Source organism: Castor canadensis, chromosome 13 (assembly GCF_047511655.1).
Source record: "Castor canadensis chromosome 13, mCasCan1.hap1v2, whole genome shotgun sequence".
NCBI lineage: Eukaryota > Metazoa > Chordata > Mammalia > Rodentia > Castoridae > Castor > Castor canadensis.
The window spans coordinates 4,467,952-4,492,500 of record NC_133398.1 but is presented as its reverse complement, the minus strand read 5'-3'; the positions used below and the strand labels follow the sequence as shown (position 1 = coordinate 4,492,500).

Genomic DNA, 24,549 nt, shown 5'->3' with positions numbered 1-24,549 from the left:
AAATAAGACCCAGAGGGCAGCCAGATCCGACGCCGGCCCCCGGCCGGTCCCTTCCCACCGCCTCAGCTGGTGGGCCCTCCATCTCAGGGGACAGAGGGGGGTTGAGTCCCCAGCCACACTCCAGGCCTCCAGATCACGTTCAAAGGGCCAAGGTCACCTCCTGAGACCATTCCCTGTCCCGCGAAGTGGGCGCAGGTGTTCCCCTCCCCCACACCACCTGCAGCCCACTGACCCCCAGACGGAGGCACTGCCCAAGGCTGGAAGTCCGGGTGCTTTCGAGCCAAGGACGCCCTCCCCCTCCCCCTTTTCTGGCAGGACTGCAGCTCTGGGAGAGAATTGGGTGGTGGAGGTTTGGGGGCGAGGAGGGGGGCGTGTTCAGACCCTAACCCCCCAAAACGACTCACAGGTCTGCTGTGTTCTCCCCCGCTCCCCGACACCCTCGCCCCTGAGCTTTTCTTTCCTGGGATGGTGAGGGTATTATTCTAATTTTGCAAAATGCACAGCAGCTAATTAAGTCAAGGAGCCCCTCGGCTTTCAAGTTCTTTTGCATGTGAATGGGGGTTGGTAAATCCCTAGCTCTGGCTTTGGTGGGGGGTGAGGGGGACTGTCCCCAACTCAGGGTTAATGAAGTGGGAAAGGAGTCTCTCATAGCCTCCTGCAAACAAAACCCCCCAAGCAACACACCCTGCCCAAATCCTACATGGATTGACTTAAACCCAGGGGATAAGTGCTTTAAATTAATCTCATTGAATAAGAATGAGACCAAACAAAACTCTTTAAAATCATATTAAAAATCTATCAAAGGACAACTTGCACTGGTGTGCTTTTCATTTGTGGAAGTGGAGGAGGTAGGCTGGAGCAACCATCCTCACATTTACACAGCCTAGTGTAAACCACACACACATTCTCCGCTATGTAATTGTCCTTGTACCGCAGAGGCGATTTCATCTCTTACGTTAATGAAGAACAAGACTTCCCTACAAGTTTATAATTACAGTATTTTAAATCGTCCTGCACATCGAGTCTGTAATAGTAACTTCGCAACCTTTGCAGTGAGGTGGGCTTCTGCTTTCATCCACTTAGATGGCTAAATTGGTTTCTGTGTTCCCAACCTCGGGGCTGGGTGAACTCTTTCAAAAAAAAAAAAAAAACCAAAAGTGAGACCCCAGCAGACCACATAGAAGGAGCCAAGAAGCCATCTCCGCTCCTCCAGCAGTCCACTCACTCTCTGGGGTATAGCGTGTGGGGCTAAGGAAGTTTAAGTGTTCGATCTCCACCCCAAAGCTTAGCTCTCAGTTGCAAAGCTTCTGGGAACTGGGAATCTGAGCCGCTTTTTAAGGTGCTCCACGGTCCCCACACTGATGGCTTTGCTCTAAATCTTCCTTATGGAGGAGTAGATTGAGACATAATGTTTAATGGTCATGGAGGTGACTTAACAAGGCCAGCTGAGTACCCTCGTCAAGCAGGGCAACTTCTCAGTGGAAAAGCCTTCAGTTTCCGTGTCAGGCTCCATTTATTCCCTTTCTCTTTCCTCCATCTCTCCTCCTTTCACCTCAGGGGAGAGGGGAAAAAAAAAAAAATCACTGGGCTTTGCTTGGCTCAGGGCTTCTGTGAGTGGAGGGTGCCTTGCATCCCGCTAGCAGCCCCAGCCGCTTACAAGGGCTCTCTGTCCTTCAGTGTGAGAGGGCCCGTCCAAAGACCACAGGCAAACAAGGAATGTTTTGGATTCTAAAAAAGCACTCTACAAGCCTGCTGGAGGAAGAGCTTTAGGGTGACAACATCCCAGTAAATGTCCACATTCTCCGGAACTTTAATGTGGCAATAAGGCTTAAGTCACAGAGAAATGGTTGAGTTTGGTAAATTAGAAAAAAGGGGCTCGATTAAAAACACACACAAAATTAGAATCCATACAGTGGATTTAGGATAAAGCTTTGCTTAACTGATACCTGAATCTGTCAAGAGCCATAATGTTTTGATTATTTAAATTTAGCCAGTATTAACCCTTAATCTGCTAAATCCATGTTTATTAATTTTACTTAGAAGCAGGCACACGACAGCATCTCTGGAAAGCCATTCTCACTGTAAGTTGGCATGTTACATGTGTAAGTTTCTTTTTGTGTCTTGGTGGTACTGGGGTGTGAAGTACCCCCAACCCCCGTGTGTAAGTTTCAGTCTTGGAATTACAGTCACACACTTCAGTCTGGTTCCCCCTAGGGAATGCAGAACCCTGCCAACTCAGCCTTTGTGCAATCCCTGTATTAACCCCATTTTTCACACAGCTGGACTTTAAAGTTGATCCCTACTTTTCCCATCTAAAACTTGGGAGCCATCTGCATGGAAATAAAAGGGTGGCAGGTTTGCTGAAAGTCAGTGTGGCATGAACTACAGATTTGTTTTTTTTCTTTAATTACTGCTTCACATTTCACCAATGGGGTCTCTATTAACTGGTATGAGAGCCAACTCAGAGAAGCTCCTGTTCTTCCTCTCACAGATTATCAGTTCTTCGAGGATCACACCTGAGTTCACACTGGAGTTTTTTCTGGTGTGAGTGTTAGTTGACCTCAGTCTAGAACCTCAACCTGCCAACTCTCACCCCTCTCTCCTGGCCATTTGTGGGATCTAGGGCTACACCTGGGGATATCTACTGAAGTGGTGCCTTGGCACTTTTGCCTAGAACTTGGAAAATCATGGAGGGCCAAACAGGAACTGCACAGGGGAAAGAAAGAGAAAACAGAGGCAGGGCCCAGGCAGAGCAGTGCTACGCTTTTAACCCTTTCTCTTGTGGGCCCCTCTATAGTGTCCAAATCTTACATTTATTGAGAAATCAATTCGCTCCAGGGGTCCTCTTTCAAATCTCTCAGAAAACACAATGGGAGGAGGCGCAGCTGGGGCCTAGGTCACAACACAAAGACCACCGAGCTTTCTTGAAGATAAGATGGGATTCGATGGGAAAAAGCTCAGGCGCTGGTGCCTTTGACTTCAAAGGCAAACAATAAAAAGGCACCAGTAAATCAATTAGCCCTCAGAGAGTAAGTTTTCTGTGGACACGAGAAGGGAAGCAACACGTGAAGATGTCACATCATCTACGGAGGAAAAGCAGCAGTCTGCCCCTGGAAACGCATCTGGATTTGTGACCCAGGCTGGAAACTCTCTTGGTCCTGGTAACAAAGCAGTTGTACATCAAGAAAACAATTATCTGACAAATATTTTCTCTCCTTTGTACAAGTTCAATTTGAGTTTTTAACAAACTCATGCCAAAACACACAGACACCTGTGCCATTCTTCAGAACCTGCTGCAGGGCAGGACCTGAACCCATCCAGGCTGACCCACCAGACAGAGTCTGGTCCAAGGCAAAAGGCACTCGTGAAGGTGGGTGACTGTCACTGGTGGAGTAGTACAAAACACCTTGTCTGTGCCAGCTGGTGTCAGGGCTCCTCCTATGACAGGTAAGGGCTGTCTGCGGCTCTTGTGAGCCTTGGCGACTGAGTATTCAGGGAGAGGTGCCACAGTGATTTTTAGAAGGCTCCTCTGACAAGAACAGGACATCACTTCCAGACCCAGTCCTCTTGCAGAGAGATTAAAAAACTTTCTGAGAGGCTTTGCTATTTCTCAGTTGGCCTTTCTGCGTGGTTCTGGTTGTGGGGAGCAGTTTTCTTTTTCTCACGGCCCCGGCTCACTGGGCACTGACTGCTGGCCCTCCTGTTTGCCTTGCTTTCTGACCCTGGCGCCAGCCTCCAGCCCACTTGAGTATTCGGAGAGTAGAACTTCAGTGAGGTAGTGTTTGTTCTGGGTCTTCTTCTGGAGGTCAGGCCTGAGGAACAGAAACAGCAGACGGGAAGAAACTTTAGTATTTTTCCCTTTCCCATTTGGAAAGAGGCTGCCGGGAGCTGGCTGAGACTGGGAAGCTGACATTTTTGTATTAACAGAGAGCAATCCTTTCAATAGCTCTTGTTTTGATATTCTGTGCACCAGAAGATTAGATACAGCACTGACAGATTTTCATAACGGTGGCAAAATATCATGGCATTTTTAAAAGTGAAGCTTTGTTCTGTGTTGTATTTATGGAAAAAAAAAAAAAGCACCCTACACCATTATACTCTGATGGCAAATGAGGTATATGATGCAGCAGCTTGCCAAAGGATGGGATGGGAAAAGCCCACCCTAAGACCCGACAATGAGAAGCAATGAGACTCCGTGGCGTTCCCAGAGACCTCCTTCCCACACACAGGGCCTCGGGACTGCAGGCCAGGCCATACACCTTGCTAGGCCAACAGCGAAGGCAGGGTGTCTGAAAAGTGCTGCAGCACTCACTAAAGAGATTTTTTTTTTTTTTTTTTTGGTAGTACTGGCGTTTGAACTCAATGCCTCACGTTTGCTAGGCAGGCACTCTACCCCTTGAGCCACTCCATCAGCCCTTTTTTGTGTTGGCTATTTTCAAAATAGGGTCTCATGAACTATTTGCCCAGGCTGGCTTCAAACCTTGATCCTCTTGATTTCTGCCTCCCATGTAGCTAGGATTACAGGAATGAGCCACTGGTACTCAGCAAAGAGATTCTTAAAAATGCTTCTGACTCTGCATAAGCCAAGCCCCAGGTGCAGCAGAGGCTCAGGCCAGCCGCTCCATGGTCACACAGACTGGGGTGCTGGAGGGAGGTGGTTCGCTGCTCTGGTTAACATGAAAGACACCTAAGGGGGAAGTCCACTTCAGTGATGCTGATGTTTGGATGCTGTTCTGGAAAGAAAGCAGGCTAACCACTTGATCAGAAGGCAAGAGGGGGAAATGTGTAGAAGTTCAGTTATACACAGAAGAATGTTGATGAAACTCAAGAATAAAATGTTTCTTATGGAAAAAGGAACATGCTGTTTTGGTGGCAAGTCCTCAACCAGCCAAATGGCCAATGGTGTTGTGGAGGCATTACAAAGGCAGTTACCACACTCTATACTCTACTTGCAGCATTTTCTTTGCTACAATAATCAGAGAAGAAACCCGACTGAAGCTGTGGTGACAATAAACATAACTCCTAAGACCAAAGAATTAGGAATAAGACTAGCCCGTGCTATTAACCTGGTAATGGAAGCTTATAGAATCCCAGGATGACAAATTTGAAGCAATCGTATCTGTTTATAATCCTATCCAGAGGACAAGGTCACAGTCATAGTGTTTTCTGTTGTAACACAAAGAATACAGACAGTCACCTTTGCCAGGGATGAATCAGATTTCAGGCATGGGTATAATTAGGATACAACACTTAGGGCAAGGTTTTATGGTACAGATATGCTGCGGAAGGAATTCAACAAGACTAGGAATACACAGGAAGTGCTTTCTGGGTTCTGTGCAAAATGATTTACATGCATTTTTCCTATAACCCTCAATCAATGAAGTAGGTACCATTATTATCCTCAATTTACAGCAAGGACAGTAAGATTGAGGAGGGTAACTTGGAGACCGTGTAGCTAGTTAAGTGCCTAAGCCAAGTTGCAAACATAGGTCCAGTGGACTCGGCCTGTGATCGTCCCACTTGCGGGGTCAGGAATGATGGGAAGGCCCAGCTGGACCAGGAGTGGGCATGAGCACAATGACACAGGAGTCCTTTGTGGTCTCATGGGACTGCTTCAGTGGAATGAAGAGTCACCTGGCTAGGAGGGGAGGAGGGCTAGGGTCGGAACCAGGCCTGTTACTCACTATCTAAATGACAAAAAATAAGTGAGTTGGGCTCTGTGCCTTATTTTCCTCATCTGAAAAATGGGGACACACTGAGAATGGAGCTCCTAAGGCTCCAGGATTGGATGAATGACACACAAAGTGTTAGCAGACGCCTAGCACGTGGATTGTGATTAGTTACAACATGAGGAAACTGGGGACCACATGGGAGCCAGCACGGACTGTTGGGACCCTCAAGCTGGGCCATGGCTTTTCTGATTGTGTCCCCTACTTCCTAACAAGCAGTGAATCCTGACCCTGATGCCCACCCATGTGGACTGTGCACACGGTGTCCCTGCTACTGGGAGCCCCTGCTTGCCACTTCTTGTGCTTGCAGTTTATTTTAGGCAGGTCACATGACAGACGGACTGAAAAGGTTCTGACAGGAAGGAATGCTTTTTCTTCCCTCTTGTTTGAAGTCAGGTACTCACAATGTGTATCATTTTAAATGTAACAACCTGAGTTTCAAAATATGCAGAATTTCAGTCACAATATTCTCCCCAGCATAACTCAAGCGCTTCAGTGATCACCCTGCACTGCTAAAGCAGAGTCCCATCTGGGTGACTGATATACTAACTGCCTAAAGACCCATGCAGGCTGTGGAAGCATTCAGCTGAAGGCGTGCAGGCACTACCCACTACCCAAATGCCTCAGTCCACCAGGAAGAGCCCAGGACAGGGCTCAGAAGGCAACACCAATGTACACAGCTCCTGAGTGCACAGGGAAACAGCTCTGCACACCCCACCAGAGCCCCTTCCAGTTCCTCAAGGCCCGTCCCTTCACAGGCAAACACAGCTGGGTCTAGGGCAGAGGAAGGCAAGCTCTGGTGGGTATGTCAAGCCATAGAATAGGAATATTCACTAAGGACCTTCGGGTCCTAGAAAGCATGTCTTGGGGACAAGGGAAGCTTAGTGTTACAGTGCATGTTCACACCTGTAATCCTAGAGACTCAGGAGACAGAGATCAGGAAGACTGCAGTTCAAAGCCAGCCCAGGCAAAAAGTTTGCAAGACCCTATCTCAAAAAGCCCTTCACAATAGGGCTGGTGGAGTGGCTCAAGGTGAATCTCCTGAGTTTAAGCCCCAGTACCTCAAAAAAAAAAAAAAAAAAAAAAAAAGGGTGCATAGCACAGGTGAGGTTCTGGGTTTGGTCCTGGATGTGGGGTGGGGTAGGGAGAAAGGATGTCTTGGAGATGGTCCTGCTGGCCCTCACTTATGACTGCCACACCTCCTAGCTATCTCATCCTTTTATTCTAGCCAGTGTGCTTTTGACTTGGGATGCAAACCCAGCAGTCTACTAACTCAGCATGCCTGTGGTTCCACGATTTCCAGAACCAGATCCCTCTGAGGCAGGAGAACCTCAGGGTCTCACCTGCTGTCACAACAGTCACTTCTCCCATGGCCAGCTCCCATTCCCATTCTCTTCTCCTATGTTCTAAGGTGCAAAGCTGAAAAGGTAAAGCACAGGTGGGAAGTCGAACCATTTTAAACCTGAGCACGCGATGGGCACTCTTGCCTTCTTTTGCCAAGCTGCAGTTATCTCAATTCCCTTGCCCTCTTTGCCCTCCAGATACTCAGGCCTCTCAGTTGGGCTTCCTGAGCATCCGCCATGGTAATCCTGTGGTTACCAAGCAACAGATCAGTTGATCTAACCATGGGGAACTCCCGTGCAGTGAAGGCTGAAGACCACCCCTTGTCACCAGGCAGGATTACTCAGCAGGACAGGCAGATGCCACTTACACTGCTAATAAGGTAAAATCATAGCCTAATTAGTAAGTCAATATGCCTGCAATGCTGACCACTGGAGAAGAGATTGCAGGGCCTTCTCTCAACTTTATCACAAATTCATAGAAGGACCTTCCCAGATAAAAGACTGTTCTAACAGAGGTTGCTAATGGCATACTTTTATAGGACAGGATTTCAGAGTTTTCATTTACGCGTCTTAAGTCTATCACTATTTTACGTTTTATGGCTTTAGAGTCATGCTTAGAAAAGTCTTTGCCCTATAATCTAAAAAATATTCAAGTATTTTTTCTGTCAGTTGGCTACTGTTTTAATTCCATCTCCATTTTATGTTAGCTTATGGTATCGTGGAGAACTTAACTATTTCTTCCTGAGAATCACTCAGTTATCCATGAGTCACTGAACAATAAATCTTCCCCAGAGATGTGAAGCACTCCTCCTGGATGCTTCTTTACTTCTTACGCTATGCTTAAAGGGCAAATGGTATTAATGATAATGGGGTCTACCTAATAAATAATGAAACTTGAAGAAAATACCAGTTACATGGGTTCTTAATGGACTTAACTATGTATAAAACAGATCAGATCAACGCGACTGCAACTGGCTGTGTGATTTTAATGACCGTCACTAACCCTTACAGGGCACTTAGTGCGCTGCAGGGACTGTGTAAGGCACTCAACCCTCTGAAACAGGAACTCACTCCCACTTTGCTGGGGAAGCATCTGAGGCAGAGAGGTTATGCAGCATGTCCAGGAGCGAGGCGTCTGAACCCAGGAAGCCTGGCCTCCTAACCTGTGCACATGGCCACTCTGCTGTGATGTTTTAAATTAGGAGCAGGCTCCTTGCACAAAACATTTTTAGTGTAAGAACAATGTCCGTATGATCTCAAACCTCAAAGACTTTGAAGGATTAAAGACTTGAGGACTTAAAAGTGTGTCTTCAAAGATTCAACTTAAATGAAAAAAGCAGATGGCTCCCCAATCTCAATTTAGACCGTATGATGGCCTATCATAGAGAAAATTTTTAAATTCCTGTATGTACAATACTGCAGAGAAAGTCTGAAGTGATATAAATATAACCAAAGCTAATTTGGACTGAGGGATTATGGGTAACTTTTAGGTTTCTATGTCCCAATTTTTACAATGAGCATGTATTCCTCTTATAATTAGAAAGAGAGATAAGCAAATGGAAGAATTCTGCCCTATGCCAAAAATCTCAGTCTTTTCATTTCTACTTACTGAAGACCTCCTTTGCCTTCTGGCTTTCAGTTAGCTTGATTTTGTGAGGCTTTTTCTCTTGCAGCATAATTAAGACGGACTGACAAGACAGAGGAAACATCTTTCTAATCTGGAGAACTCTGCTTGTTAGCAAACAATGCAAGGCCTGAAGGACTTGGCCCAGGAGGTGGTCCCCACACTGAAAGGAAAGCCTGGGTTCTGAGGAATCCCAGGGTAGTGATGACCTCAGACGGCTCTGGGCTGACTATATGTTTCTTGGCGCATGCCTTACTGGTGGCTCTCAGATGACAGTAAGGATAGCAAGCTCACCACCCCCGAGACAATCTGACAGCAGCCCCTAGTGCAGCGAGTGTGGCTCCAGCATCTTGCCTACTGAAGTGGAGCGCGCTGCCCAACCTTTCACCATCACTGAAGGGAAAGAAACCTTGTCCAGACTCTTAACTTGGGCTTCTGCTTCAGCAGTGATGTTTGCTGGCAGGCCAGCCACCTTAGGGACATCTGTGATTTCTTAGGATCCAACTGAGTCTTGCTCTGTCAAACTACCAGGGCTCAGAAGACACTCTATCCTAGGTTACTCCTGCTGCAATGGTGGACATGACAGCAGAAGTCTTTGGTGTGGTTCTATGGTTACAGACAGACTGATGAGCTTGGTTTTAACTAAACAGCAAGATGCAGTGAAGAGCAGAAAAGAACGCTGAGTCCTGGGCCAGAGAAGGGCTCAATGCCAGGAGTGCAGGCCATGAGCATTTAGGGGCCATTTGCTATCTGGTGTCCATGGACATTCAGTATAGGGAGGACGAAATAAGTCATCTGTGGTAGAGGTGGAGGCTGGCCTCAGGTGAGCACACCAGTGTGGCCTCTTCTGAATGGGTCCCAGTTTATTCACTTACAAAAGGACTAAGCACCAGCCATGAGCATGAGCAGTGGTGTGGGAGAGCAGGTGGAAGGAAGAAGTAAGGGCCCATCACGGATGTCTGGCACATTATCAAGTGGACCGGGGTTGGTTCAACCATTAGCAACACCTTATACTTCTATGTTTGAATCTCACAGAAACCAAACAGTGGAAGTGAGAACAAAGGGTAGAAAATGAAAGTGGCTAATTCTGGCTTATTTTGGGGAGCTCTAACAAGTAACACACCTCCAGGGAGACGGGGGCCAGGCCAGGGCGGTAGTATGGAGAAGGCTATGCTAAGTTCTCGTTTTCTGTGTATGGGCCACAGAGAGGCAGTGGGATGAGGCAGAGGAAAGAGCCTTTACTCAATGGACACCCACTCTAATGGCACAGAAGCCATATATCTTTCCCCATACTCTCCGTGACATTTGGTACTCCCCACTTTACAGGTAGGCTGTTGCAAAGTGCTAGGGATGAGATCAGACTCAGGGAGGCCCAACTCTAAAGTTGTGCAGGCTTCATGCACTGCACCCTTCTGCTTCTTCACTGGGAGGAAACTGACAGCACAAGATCCAGACCTTACCCACAGGTGTCTCTTCCCACAGATCTGCTGACAGCTGCCCTACCAGGCAGAGAACGGCACAACCCCCCAGGCTTCACTAATTGGTGTGAAACCCAATTCTTCCATATATGCAACCAAAATGTCTCCTGTTCTAAGTCCATTTCTCTGATTACACAAAGAATAATTTGCTCACACAAAATAATACCCGTAAGAGGGTTTGTATACTTGTTATTTAGCTCAATACCGATCCCCAAAGCCAGCAGCTCCCCACAAGGTGAGTGGGTAAGCGTGTAAGCCCCAGTGACCTGGTAAGTCCCTGTGGATAATATGCATGAGGGGCTCAGCTCAGCAGAGGACACACATAAGCCCTCAAGAAATGTCACCCCTGCCATCAAAGAACTGAAATCTCATATACCAAGAGTGTGGCATGCTGTCACTTTGAGATGCTGGTTCTGAATCTCTCTTCTTGACTGTTATCAAGTTAAAACATCAACACCAGAACGAATGAAGATGATGTTTCTAAAAGACCTACAGTCATTTTATCCAGGCCATCACCAGATGAAAAGGCTCCGACCTCAAGAGAAGACGGTGGAGGGCTGGGTATGCACCTGACTGCAGGAAGGCGCTCAATGGGAATTGGGCGATTAGACAGACCAGTGAGCCCTCGTCAGGAAGGGCTTAAAGCAATGAACGCTGAACTGTGTGTGTGGGGGGGGAGGACCTCGTGCTCCTCGACTTCTTCAACTCTAGAAACCAGCTGAGCCAGAGCAGGATCGCTCTAGTGAGGAGCAGCCACTATCCTGCTGCATGCAGCCTCATCTGGTGTCTGCTGGGGTGCTGGGCCAGCGGCCTCTTCTAATTCCAGAGCTTGGATGATCCAGCAGCAACGCCACTGTCTCCAGCGTCTTCCCAGGAGAGGCTGGCTGGGCCCCGACTGTGACGGAAGGCCAGTCCTCTGGCTCCCGCTGTCTGTGGGTGACCAGGTGTGGCGGATGCTAACAGTCACTGTGAAATCCCTCTCATCACCTCATTAGCCGGGCAGGGTGGGGTGTGTCTGCTCCTCAGGAGGCAGAAAGCTGGTGATTGCATGATGCTGGATGGAAAAAACATAGTGGTAGAAGCAAAAGGCTAAATGTAAAAGGCTGCATGTGCAGAGGTGTAATCAGACCAGAGCCCAGAAAAGCACGGCATACAGTACCTGACCACTGAGAGAAGGGAAGTTAAGCTGGATTGCACAGGGTTTGCTGAGAGGATGGGGAAAACCCTCACTGAAGCATACCCCCACACAAGAGCCCATTTGGAGGGGCCCGTGAACACATGGTGAGCTTGGTGACCAACAAATATACTCCCGCAACAAATAGCCTGAGCACCCCAGGGCCTCTGGAATTCAGAGGAGATCCAGCTGCACCTTGTTCTCAGGACAGACAGACTGCCAAATGGCAAACAGGGTGCTAAAAGATGATGTCGCCACCAGGCAGGGTTTGTTGTCTTCAGGATTCACAAAGTACTAAAGAAAGATTTATGTCTCTTTCACATCAGAACAATTCTTTTTCCCTTTTCTTTTAGGCAAGTCCTCTCAGAATTAAAAAATACTCCCAGTTTCCACTCATCTATTAAAAAAATAATTCCTGAGCACCTATTGTGTGCCTGATACAATGAACAAAAGGCAGACAGGGTTTCTGGTCTGAGGTACCCTTGAGAAGAGGTAGACACTAATCACACATGCAGACAACACTGCCACCATGGCATTACAAGTGAGGACAAGGTGTCGGGTGTCTGCTGGGGCAGGTCAGAGAAGACTTCCTTAGGACCGGGGGCGGGGGAGGGAGGTGTCCAGGCAAATGCCCAGAGGAGACCATGGGTTGGGGCATCAGGTGATGCTGAAAGGTCTGCAGAGGCCAGGCCATACAGACCTTGTAGGAAAGTGGGTAGTATGGTCTGTTTCAGTTGCTACAGAGATAGATGTCACCGAAAAGCTCTAAGCCAGGGCCAGACAGGGTGAAAGGTGGCCTGTGCAGCAATGGCCTGAGGGGACTGCGCAGGAGTTCAGCTGAAGTGAAGGGGCCATAGAGCTGCTCCTTATGAAGACAGGGTTTGGGAAACTAAGGGAAGAGGAGTCAAGGAGGCCCAAAGCACCAGCAGCACCAATTGCTGTGGGTACCAAGACAGAAACTGACTCAGGTGCAGCAGACTTGCTCAGGGAAAACCTCTTGTTTTCAAATAGTGTGTCCAGCCTCCGATCTCACATTTGGCCAATCTGTTTTTTGCAAAATCGAGAATACTTTCACAGTGGGCAAGATTCCAGCCTTGCCTTCAGCTAATTAAGTGATATTAGGGAGACTGTAAATGCCACGTAAAAATTGGCAGGCAAGCTGCTCCTAATGATGAGGTATTGCTTTACAAGGAGATGCAGCTGCAGCTAGTCTTCCAGGGACCTGTTCTGCTTTCAAGGTTGTTGCTGGTAAGACAAGTTCAAGGCTGCTTAAGGGTTGCGGTTAACACTGTACCACTCCCAGTCCAGGGACAGGGACACCCGGGATGCTGGAAGCCATAGTCACAGGGTCGCTGTCCCGATTGTCAAACCACACACCAGACACTGTGTGGATGCTTCATACTCAGCACCTGGTTTAATCCACAGGCTGACACTGTGAGGCCCAAGTACCCACCTTCGAGAGGCAAGGAAACTGAAGCACAGAAAGGCTGAGCTACCTGTCCAAAGGCATACAGAACCTAAGTGGCTCAGTGTTGAATCCAGATGTCTGCAGGCATCAACCCTCACTTCATCACAGTGATGCTCTGACAGCTGGATTTAAGAAGGGGAGGGCAAGAAGAGAGCTAATGGAACAAACTTCTCAAGCTGGAGCACTAACTCCATTCAGTGAACGCTTCGTAGTTATTTACAATGACTGAGTGAGGGAGGGTGGGAATCAGAGCGACACAGCAAAGGCCTTCAATGATGAAAAACACCAAAAACAGGAGCTTTGCAAGATCTTCAATTTGAGCTTCAGTGGTCAAGCAAAGCCTGCCAACACACATCCGGTTTACAAAGAAGGGGTGGCTGACGTGTGCTTTCCATAAGGACGTTTTCTTATTTTAGGAAAAAAAAGATTCTCAGACTTTGAAAGCAGAGTTAAGAAAATGCCCTGCAGTGCTGGGCAAGCAAGCCCCAGGGTGTGCAGTGGTTCTGCTGTGGGACCAGCCCTGAGCAAGCTTGTCTCCCTGGCTACAGCTGACTGAGCACAGCCACACTTAGGAAGTACTAAGGGAAAGGAGGTACCAATTCTAGACTGTCTACCTTTATCTCATAAAACCAGGAACTGCCAGGCAACATTTTGGCAAGGATGGTTTGAGAAAATTTACACAAATAAAACTATTTCTTTTAAGAACAACTGAGACTGCTGTTCCTCTATTAATTTTAAAAGGAAGGGAGCTCAGAATGGAGGACAAAATGAGTAGATTCTGATAATGTCCTATCCTGATAGACAACAAAACGTACAGACACGGAAGGTAGGGAGAAACCATCTCTAGCAGCTATAAACTAAATTGTCTGTCAGGGGAGAGCAGTGCTGTGGTACAGCAAATAATCTACACGAGACAGGGTGGTTTAAAAGCTACAGACTCGCCTTTCCATGTCATGACAGGAACACTGAAATCAAAGACACATTAATTTCTACATTCTGGAAGTTCTTCCTACAATATGGGTCATAGATAAGAGAAATGTGGTCCTCCAGAGCTTCCCTGCTCACTTTCCACTTGTGTGTGCACCTGCTTGGAAAGACACCCTGGCCAACAGCCCAACTCTGCCCTCGAATGGCAGACAGTGGTGGATTTTCGTGGCTCCTGGAAAGACGGTGGTTTTGGAGAAATATGTTGCTACTTTTGCTTCTCAGGAACTGCTGAATCTCCACAGCTTTAAAATAACTGCAATTCGTGGAAGGAAAATCCGTTTTTGTGATGGATGTTGCTAAGGGGCCATTCAATATTTTACCAACAGCAGCAAACTACCTGTGTACATGTACATGTAGGTGTTTGGGGTGGGTGTTGTCTTGGCAGGTTTGTGTGTAGGTGTCAGAAAAGGGTTTGTGACTATGACTGTATTTCTACATGCAGAGGGAAGACATTTATTGTTCCCTTTCAGAACTGAAGACTGGAAAGCCGACAGAGGCCTGGTTGTTAAGATCCCATTTGGAGACTTTAACTATGTACTTCCTTGTTCTGAAAAGTGGTCAAGTAAGCAGATCAAGGCAATACAAAAGATGAAATTCCCTTTAGCACTGCCTGGAAATGCCTAATTACCCTGCTCCTGACTCACACTCCACACCTCTGAACTTAGTTTCTGCGGGGTATTGAGGGGGGGAGCGGGAGGGGGCGGAGTGGGTGGTAAGGGAGGGGGTGGGGGCAGTGGGGAGAAATGAACCAAGCCTTGTATGCACATATGAATAATAAAAGAAAAATGAAAAAAAAAATACAATTTATATATGCTACCATAAAAAAAAAAAAACAAAAAACACCTCTGAACTTGTGGGGTGAGGACGATGGGGGACCAGGGCCTGATGATGTGGATTGCAGCTACGGCAGGCCTGCGCAACATATATAATTACTATGGCATAAACACCACAGCCAGAAAGCAGAGGAGTCCAGAGGATTTCGTGCTACTGTTTTATTCACCCACATAAAACATAAGGAACCTGTTCTCTTTCTTGACAGACGGATTTCAGGGGAGACATTTTAGCTCCAAACAATAATTGTGTTCATGACACAGCTCTCCACAGCTTGTGGGGTTTAATGGACTTTTCTTTCCAGTCCTCAAAAAGTAGCAACTGGCATTTGCTTGAGTCCTGACTGAGGTGTGGACAATCTGTCAGGTTTTCTCTGTGTTCACCCTGGTCACAATTATACGGTCCATGTGCAGATTAGCTGCAAAGTCATTCCTCCTCTAGAAGTGACAAGATCTCCCCAAATACAAAAAGGTACCTACCGTCTCCTCGGGTGCCAGTCTGCGTTAGCAAGATGGGGGAGGGAGGACTGTGGGGAGAAATGCCTTCAGAAGAAGGGCACAGCAACAGAAAAGTAGCTGTAACAGAGTGGTGACATGGCAAGAACAGAGAGCGGCACTGTCACGGTGGAGTAATCCTGTGACACACTGCTGTCACTCACTGCCGGGCTCCCTGCTGCGCCAGCCAGACATCAAAGGCTGCCCCATACTATCTAACATGCTCTTTATCGGCTAATCAGCCCATTCTTCCCTGGATAAAGCCCCGTTAAATCCCCCGCTCACAGGGGTGCAGTGGTCTTGGTGCCCATCTGCTGGCCAGGGTCAGCTGAGGCAGGAGACGGCAGTCGCGCTCTCCCTAGTGGCTTCTCAAGGTAAGGACAATGCTGCCTCCACGCCCCTCCGGCCTGGCTGCCTCTTGCTTTGCTTCCCAGGCCCTGGGCAGGCCTGAAGAGCCGGCATCAGGATGAACACATGCTAGTGAAATTTCAAGCCAAAAAGGTAGGTCACGTGCTAACAGTAAAATATTGGGGTTGTATATTTTTGGGGAGAGGAATAAACAAAGATTTGTGTTTCTTAACGGTCATCATTTGGCAGGCCTAGTCCCACCTGTTCACAGTGTCAGTGTCAGCATTTGAGAGGCAGTGACAGGATGGTCAGACTTCCAATTACGAGGTCATTCTTGGATGTGGCCTGGGAAACCTTGTGGTTTCTTATACACTCAACAGTATGTGCAGATGACACCAAATCCAAAGGCACAGGATCTAGGTCTGGTGCACTAGAATCCTGGCAGTCCCATGTGCTTGGGAGTGGGACAGAGGCATCTTCTGAGCCCAGGAGGAGGTCTTGACTTAGAGGATGTGGGTAGCAAAGTGTCTGTGCTGCAGCCCTGCTCAGAACAACATGAGCTGGGTGCACAGACTCTGAGCTGGACACCACAGCATGACAGCACATAGAGAAACAGTCCACGTCAACAGTCCATGGAGCACTGTCCTATACAACATACTACCCTAAGGAAAAAAAATCAAGCAACTTAAAGATTGGAACTAGATCTAGGCAACACTGTGTCATTACCAAGTTTGCAGATGCAGAGTCCCTGGCAGATCAGGCTGCATGGTCCTGAATCCCAACTCATCTGCTTTCTATCTTTCCGACTACCCTGTATGGTTCAAAGAGTGTCTTCACAATCTTGTAAAGTAGCTAACAACACAGATTTTTTCACTTTCATAGTGGAGGAAACTGAGGCTCTGAGCTACTGAGAAAAAGACCACACGAGAATGGAGCCAGGGTTGAAGTCCAAGTTCCTGACTAAGACCACTGCCCCTCAACAGGCAGTCCTCTTCCTTTGCCATGAGAGGCCAGAGAAACCAGACCCTGACCAGCCTGGTGGAGTAATCAGCACTTCTTGGTGAACAAGTGCAACAGGCATTGCGTGGAAACATGTAGCAAAGTGTGGGGTCACCCAGTCTCCAAGTCAGGGGAGGAATATCATAGCATTTGCAGTTAATTTGCTGAAAAGACAGCAATGCAATTTAGTGCCCAGAGCGTTCAAGGATTCCAAGTGGAAGATGCAGTGAATGGAAGAAAAGTCTTAATGACCCAAACACTTATTCCTACTCACAGATCACATAACAATGGTGGTTACCCATCCCAAAGCTCTCTCCTGAAGTATAGGGTCTCCAGAGCTCTGACTATGGGAAGAGGCTGAGCCTTGTGCTAAAGGAACACCATGTCCTGAGGAGGGAAAAAGAGACCTTTTACAGGCTGGGGATGTAGCTCAGTAGTGGAGTGCTTGCCTAACATACTCAAGGCCTAGGATGGATCCCTAATACTGATGGAAAAAAAAAAAAAAAGAAAGAAGTCTGCCTAGAAGTCACATCAACATTGTGAAGATCCCAGCCTCAATCCTACAGGGCAACACTCCTCACTCTTAACTTTCTTCTCACTAGGAACTCTGGACAGCTCCAGATATATTCAGGACCCGGGGGAGAGGTGGAGTCCACTGCCCTTGCCTCTGTAAGTCCTCAGTACTAGCAGTATATCTTGGCACTGTGGGCAAAAGCATGCACGCTGACCCCTGGAACCTGAGGCTCAGTCACCCACCCTGCCTATCTCATGCAGACAAGACCTGCTACCTGGGTAATCACATGGAGTACACCAGAAGTAGTCTCCATGCCAATCTCAGATGCTTTCCAGGGTGGCAAATCTGAAGTGCCCACTGTGATAAGTCCCTTGAGTGACTCTACTGGGACACGAAGACAACCCCAGAGGTCTATCTTGCTGACCAATAATTCTCACTACATTTAGGCCCAACAGGGGCTACCCCCTGAATTTTTGCAGGATTTGGCATTTTCCCTCTTGTTCCAAGTGCTTATTATATTGGGAGACAGGCAGATTCTAGTGATAACTTACCACAAACGCAAAGACAGAAGAGTTGGCACTGGATTTGGCAGCCTTCCATATCACTTGACTGTCGTGCATCTGATGGGAGCATGACACCGGTCTGACTTTTAGCCAATACCACAGGACAATTTCGGCTCATCTTACCTTCTCAGGTTTGTTTTCCTCTTCTTCATAGAAGTGACACAAAGATTTCTGGGGGCATCTCTTAGCCCGAAGCTCTTCGCCACATGCCCAAGGTGGAGGGATCGAACATGGAAGATGTGCTTCAGCTCCCTGGGGTAAGTTGCATAGGCTCGGATGAAGGACTGCAGAGCTAAAAGAAAGCAAGGGGAAGGGAGGCCATCAACTCTGAGCTCTCGTGGTCTCACAGCTGCCCTAGCCTTATGGTGTCCCTTGTTCTTTTTCTTATCAGGCACCAGAACATAACCAGGACAGTAACAACACATGTAACCTAAATCTACACTTTGTGTACTCTCAAAAATTCCTAAACAAACAAAAATTATAGCCATGAATCACGTGAGTAAACACAATAAAATTTCTCATTTTTACTGCAGAGTTTGTAAAGGTCCAATAGGGCAGGGCCCTGTTTTCTTCTCTGATATAGTTTCAGGGCCTAGCACAGTACCTAGCACACACCAGGTGCTTGGTAAATAAAGTAAGAATGAGTAAAGAGAATTAAGAAGTAATCGATACAGGGTATCACTTTCTAATGAAATTAAGGAAATTGTTAGATGTTATTTTTGAATAGTTAGTGCATGCAGTATTTCAAGGAGAGAGGAAATTCCTAAATATATAAACTAGTCCAAGAAATGGTTCACTCTTGAGGACTGCCAACACTCTAGAGATGTCCATCCAGCATCCCGCCAGGAAAGTTGTAGTTCTGCTTTCAAGTTAGAAGAAGGGTTCCTTGTTCTGGATCCTGGCTCCAGTCAGGGAAGAACCAGACTTGATTCATAGGGGTGGAACCCTGGCTGCACCTCAATGAGGCATTCCTTTGAGGAAAGCCTTTCCTAACACCTGGATCCCCCCTGAATATCTCACTCCAATAGGGCAATTCTGGGGTGTGCAATGGTGTGCCATGAGCTCTCATCTCCCCTCATTGCTCCTTTACTTCCAAGCCCTGCTCCTTTGCCAGGCGAGCTAGAGCCCAACCCTGCACTGCTGATGGAGGAGGCACCAACCACAGCCTCTCTCACCTCACTGGTTGAGCCACTGGACTGGCAAGTTTGCCCACAGCTTAGGTGTAATATCCCAGCAGCACCTAGAGATTGGCGTTTATGAACAGTAATAAAAAGTGTCATTTTAGCAGATCAGCTCCTAGAAGGATCCTGGGAATCCACCAAAGCTCTATTTACTGAGCAAAGTGAACTCCTTTTCCCAATCGATGAGAAATAATAACCACAGCAACTCCTCAGCACCCCTCTTAAATCTGTGCTCACTCCGCTTTTAATAAATAGGGACTAGCTTTTTCAAAGAGAATCTTTAACACTTCAAATGGTCTGCAATGTCTAGAGGGTTCTGACACCCTAATCACAGACCTATATGTTCACATTCTGGGGACGAAAGCTCTCCCACAGCAGCGATGGTGGAAAGCAAAACCTCTCTTGTACCTTTATTTTTTCCCGAGCCCTAACACTCCAGTCTAAACCACTAGACTGAACCAAGCCAATTCAAAAGCCTATGCTTTTAAAAACAGTCAGCATCACCCCAATCCTGGCCCAGGTCTCCTTGATTCCTGCCACTTTTCTTCTTAAGCAGATGAGCCCCGGACCTCCGCCTTGCTCACCTCCCTCCTCCCGTCACCAACCCTAGGAGCTGAGCATGGAGTGTCCCAGGAGACACAGGTGCCCAGCTCACAGCTTTACAGGTATAATGAGTTTGCCGAGCAATGGCAGAAGTGTTTTCTCCTAGACAACTGGTCAGGCAGCATTTCACACTGCATATTTTTACTAAACCTCCTTGTCCTCCAGGCTCTTGTCTCACTGGGGACAGCGACAGTTGGCTGCCTTGCAGACTTGCATGGACTCCCATACTTGGCTAATTGTGAGTAGCAGGAAATTTCTGCTGCAGCAGGGAAAGGGAGTGGCTAATGTTGGCAGTGTCTAGACTGTGCAGAAGGAGCAGGGCTGTGGGACCAACACTGCAGGAAGTGGACAAGAACTAAAAGGAGACGTTTATTTGGGGTGACGGATGAAGCTACATGCAATTACAGTTTAGTACTCTAGTAGCCAATTCTCATTTCTAGCAACTATTTAAGGTGCAGGAATTAGGAGAATCTGCTTAAAGGGTCCCATATGGACATTCTGTCCTTTTTCATTCTGGACATGTGGATCAGGAATGGGCCTATCTTATTGATGGCTCCTAAGATTAAGAAGATAGAAAGGAGAACTACTCCAGCCAGAAGGTGAACATATATGCCTTCTTCCTCCTGTCACATCCCCTCCTCCCGGTTCTGCACGGGGTAAAGGCACACTCACCTTCCGACATGACACACCAGCAAGGATGACATCCAGGGATGCGGGAAGGGAGGGAGCGTTAGGATTCTCTCAAAGACAAAGCATTTGGCAAAGCGCCCAGTTTACCCCACTCCACTGAGGGGAGGAGGTGGACTTATCATCACTGAGAAGTGTCCCTTTCAAGCATGGGAACAGTGCTAAACATGGAGCCCTGCTCTGCAGAGAGGTTGCAGGGCAGAGGCCATTAGACCACAGAAGCAGCGGTCATGTGAGGCTAAGGACTTCACTTTCCGGAGTTTTGTTTGGAATCTGGAATTCAAACTTATGTTACCATGATTTTTGCTAATCCCTAGCTAAAAGCTGCAGAGCTGGGCACTGGTAACTCATGTCTATTAATCTTAGCTACCTGGGAGGCTGGGATTTAGAGGATTGACATTCAAAGCCAGTCTGGGCAAATAGTTGGAGAGACCCTGTCTCTAAAATAACCAGAGCAAAATGATCTGAAAGTGTGGCTCAAGTGGTAGAGTGCTTGCTTTGGAAGTATGAAGCCCTGAGTTCAAACCCCAGTCCCACCAAATAAGTAAACAAAGCTGCAGGAAATGAGGGAAAAAAGGGGTGACTGTTTCTGGAGAATGACAAACACTGGTTATTAACGATGGGGTCAGAAAATGCAAAAGGAAAACAAATGTGTATTTGGCCCGGTTTCTAACTAGTTTTCTGCCAGAAAGGCAAAAGCCAGCTGCTTTGTTAATTATTCATGAGGTGGTTTCTGAAATGGCATAAAAAGGAAGCAAGTCAGTTGTGTCAACTTATGGGGTGCAGTGGCTGTTCCTACATTGCAAATTCAGGTTCTTTAGGGTAGCAGATACATGTGTATGACCTGAAGCCTCCCTAATTTACAATCTTAAGTAACAGGAGAGAGAACAGCACGGTGAAGAGCTTTGGGTCTGAAGCAGGGTGACTAAGACCTACCAGAGTCTTGCCTCTTATCAGTTGTGGTGTGAAAACCAATTGTGACTAAGGGAAATAACACATTAATTTCCTTCATGGTACATGAATGTGGGGAACAGCCCTGCTCCAATATTCTTTAAACAGAAGACAAGTAACTGCTTGTTTTTTGAACAAATCCAGTATCGATGATGGTGAGGATGACAGGAAACCCCACACCATATTCTCTAACAATTACAACTTCTACTCAGGTCACTCAGGCATCTTCGAATTACTATCATCTTGCCAAAATATCCCGATCGCCACCCCAAACCAAACCAAAGATGATGTGTAGGTTTGAGGTTATTTCTTTTCATTGCAACTTTGTTACTAACCTGGAATTCAACATGGCTGGCTGAGTTTGCTTAACTTGACTCAAAGGTCAAGTCTGTAAAGTTACATTGTGACAAATATTATATTCTTCTTGAGACATTCCAGTACTTCTCTAGAAGTACATTCTTAGGAAACCCTTGGAATGGTGAACTAACTTTTGGGAAATGTCAAGATAAGACATTATCAGGGAGAAGACTAGAGGGGTACACTCCATTTACCGGGACTTCATCCCCCACGTTGAGCAGTTCCGACTTGAGTTCACTTGAAGTTTGTGACAATCAAACATTGCTTTTATAATGTGCTAAGGGTATATGAGAGATACCTGAAATTATTGGGTACCTTTTTTTTTTAATTTTTGGTGGTCTGGGGATTGAACCCAGGGCCTTGTGCATGCTCCTAAAGTTAAGTGCCCTACTGCTGAGCTACACCTCATGGTCCCATTTCCCTCAGAGTAAAACCCAAAAGCCTCAGACAACAGCAGCCTTCCATCCATACTGCCCCCTATCTTGAGAGGATCTCACCCCACTGTGACCTTTATTTAAAAGGCATTCTGCTCTATCGGTCCTTGCTCTCCTTAACAAGCTCTATTTTTCCATAACTCCGATCACCTTTTAATAAACCTTCTACATTACGCTTATGATGCTCATTGCTGCTCCTGGGCCCCACTGTTAGCCTCGGAAGACTGAGAATGCTTCCTGCTCTGACCCCCCACGTATGCGAAGCATCTAGAACAGCGTTCAATTCAATAAATTCCACTGAATAAACGATTTTTTAAAAAGACACGTCTAACTGGGTATAACACATGCCTGCAATCCTAGCACTGGGAGGCTAAGGCAGGAAGGTAGAGAGTTCAACACCAGACTCAGCTACACAATGAGTTTGAAGCCAGTCTCAAACAAAAAACTGGACACAGTGGCTCATACCTATAATCCCAGCTACTCTGGAGGTGGAGATCAGGAGGATTGCAGTTTAAGGCCAGCCAGAGCACAATCAATAAGCTGGGCATGGTGGTGTTTGCTTGTCATCCCAGCCACAAGGGAGGTGCATACAGGAGGACTTTTGTTGTCCAGGCTGGGTGTTGTCGTTCCCCCCCCCAATACACACACCTGGAAAACTAAGTAAAGCAAAAAGAGTGGGGGTGTGGCTCAAGTGGTAGGGTTTCTACTTAGCAAGTGTGAGGTCCTGAGTCCAAACCCCAGAACAGTCAAAACAAATAAAGAAGGGATGCTACAGAGTTCCTATAAGCTGGCTAACATTTTGTTTTCTCAAAATATCAGGTAACTAACAAAGAACTGTGGCTCCTCTAACTCAGTAAGTCTCATTAGCACAGGTCAGTCACCAGCCAGCCCATTCCAGCAGGAGCATCCCCACCCTATCCCCGCCTCCGCACTGCTCACTGATATGAACTGCTAATTCCACATCTAATGCCTGGATCCCAGAGGCCAATTTATACTAGAAAGGGTCTGGACACTAAATCAATCTCTCTCTCACAAAATACCTAGGAGCTGGGTTCATGGTCCATGGCCCTTCCTCAGCATCATCCTCATTTTAGCTTGTACCTTCAAATAGGCCTGCATAGGCCTAATACTTCCAGCCTAACCTTCATCTCTAATTTCTACAACTACTTCTACTGACAGACAGAGAAATAGAGATCCTCAAGATCCAAGTTGTTGGGTCAAAGCTCTAGTCCTATTATAAGCCAAGATAAAGCCTCATTTGTGCAAAAGATGGGGAAGGATGAAATTAACTTTTAATATCACTTTAAAGCCTTCCGTGCCACTTCCAAACCCTGCAGAATTATGGAGATTGAAAGCTTTTGCTGGTGTGCAGAGAACCCGGGCTGGCCTCCCAACCGTATGGTTTAGGGAGTAGTCAGCATCCTGCTGGGTCATCCGGTCCACAATCACCTAAGAAATTGACTGACCTTTCTTTGCCCAGGAGACTGTCCTCTTACTGGAGTGCACGTAATCTTCAAATACCGTCTGCAAGACTGTGGCTCGCTCTTGAATTTCCTGGGGGCCCAGAGCATGGGATTTCTGGGAGGGTGACGCAAGGATTAAAGGAGAGGCAGAGTTGAAGTCAGGAATAATGAAACAGTTTATAATAGATTTAATAACAGTAAAATCACAGAGTAACCACCCAGGGGCCAACAAGGGTAATCCTTTCAATATTACTAGGGAAAAAAGGGAGCTATAAAGATGTTAAAGTCAAGCAAAGATGAGGACGGCTTTGTGGGGGAGGGGAGCAAACCAGGTGTAGTTATTTATTTATTTATTTACTTTTTCCCATGACCTCTTATTACTCATGTTGAAAATGGAAGACTACTAGAGACATTTTGGAATTTTCCAAGTCTAATTCGGCATTTAAAACACATTGAACACATCCTGCTTTCAAATAAATCTTGTCTGTTCTACAATTTTCTCCCTTCCCTCCCACTCAGTGGAAAATGACAGCTCTTTGAGAGCATTTCAGTGACCTGCTGAAAATTCAGTCTTACAAAGTTCTTCCTTTTCTTGAGTTTCAGAGCATGCTTCCTCTGTTCACAGAGGTTGGCTATCAGTGTTTGGAACTATTCCCTAAGCTTATAACCACTGAGCTGAGTTCTTGGGAACCTATTGCAGAAACTGCCTGGATCCTTGCAGCTAGAAACACTATCATATCCACTGAAGGATGCCACAGATGAAAACCATTAATAAGACATAGCAAGAAAAGGTTTTCTTTTTTTATATTCCCTTTAAAAAGTAGTGATAATTTTTCCCTGTATATTAAAACGAACATGGATGTTTTCTACTGACTGTGAACAGGAGATCCAAAGAACTCAGATTCCTGAGCTCAGTGAGGTCAATCAGTCACGTGAGTGGCGGGATTATGCCTCTGTCTTCACCCCCCACTCCCAATGTGGGCCACCAAGGAAAACCCAGTGTGAGACCCAGGCTAGCCCTTCACCTTTAGAGGAAAGGACAGGTGTGAGTACCAGTCTCCCTTTTACTTTTAAGGCTGGGAGAGTGAGAACAAAGAGGAGAGGAGAAAAAGCTTCATTCTTTGGATCAACACCCATCTCTGTGTGAATAGAGACTTAACAACTGAAAATGTTTTTAGTGTAGTCAAATCATCCTGATACCCGTTTGGCTGATGACAGTCTAGCTGATCTCACAGTACATGGTCCCCCTAAGGGTTCTAGCCGCTAAAATGTCAGCAGAAAAGTCACCAAGAAGCTGTGTTACCAAAGTGGACATTTGCTA

At 46.8% G+C, this 24,549-nt stretch overlaps 1 protein-coding gene across 6 annotated transcripts in view; it reads right to left on the bottom strand.

The window, feature by feature from the left end:
* Positions 1–2,389: 2,389 nt before the first annotated feature.
* The window catches only part of Ddx31 (DEAD-box helicase 31), a 66,161-nt gene continuing 44,001 nt past the window's right edge, over positions 2,390–24,549 (bottom strand). For 3 of the 6 annotated variants that reach the window (XM_074052929.1, XM_074052930.1, XM_074052932.1), the window contains 3 exons: positions 23,232–23,343; positions 17,676–17,844; positions 2,390–3,812 (listed from right to left, as the gene is read on the bottom strand). In XM_074052929.1, the coding sequence (XP_073909030.1) occupies positions 3,662–3,812; positions 17,676–17,844; positions 23,232–23,343 (432 nt within the window). In that variant the 3' untranslated portion in view covers positions 2,390–3,661. The other 3 variants (XM_074052931.1, XM_074052934.1, XM_074052933.1) reach the window with 3 other exon arrangements.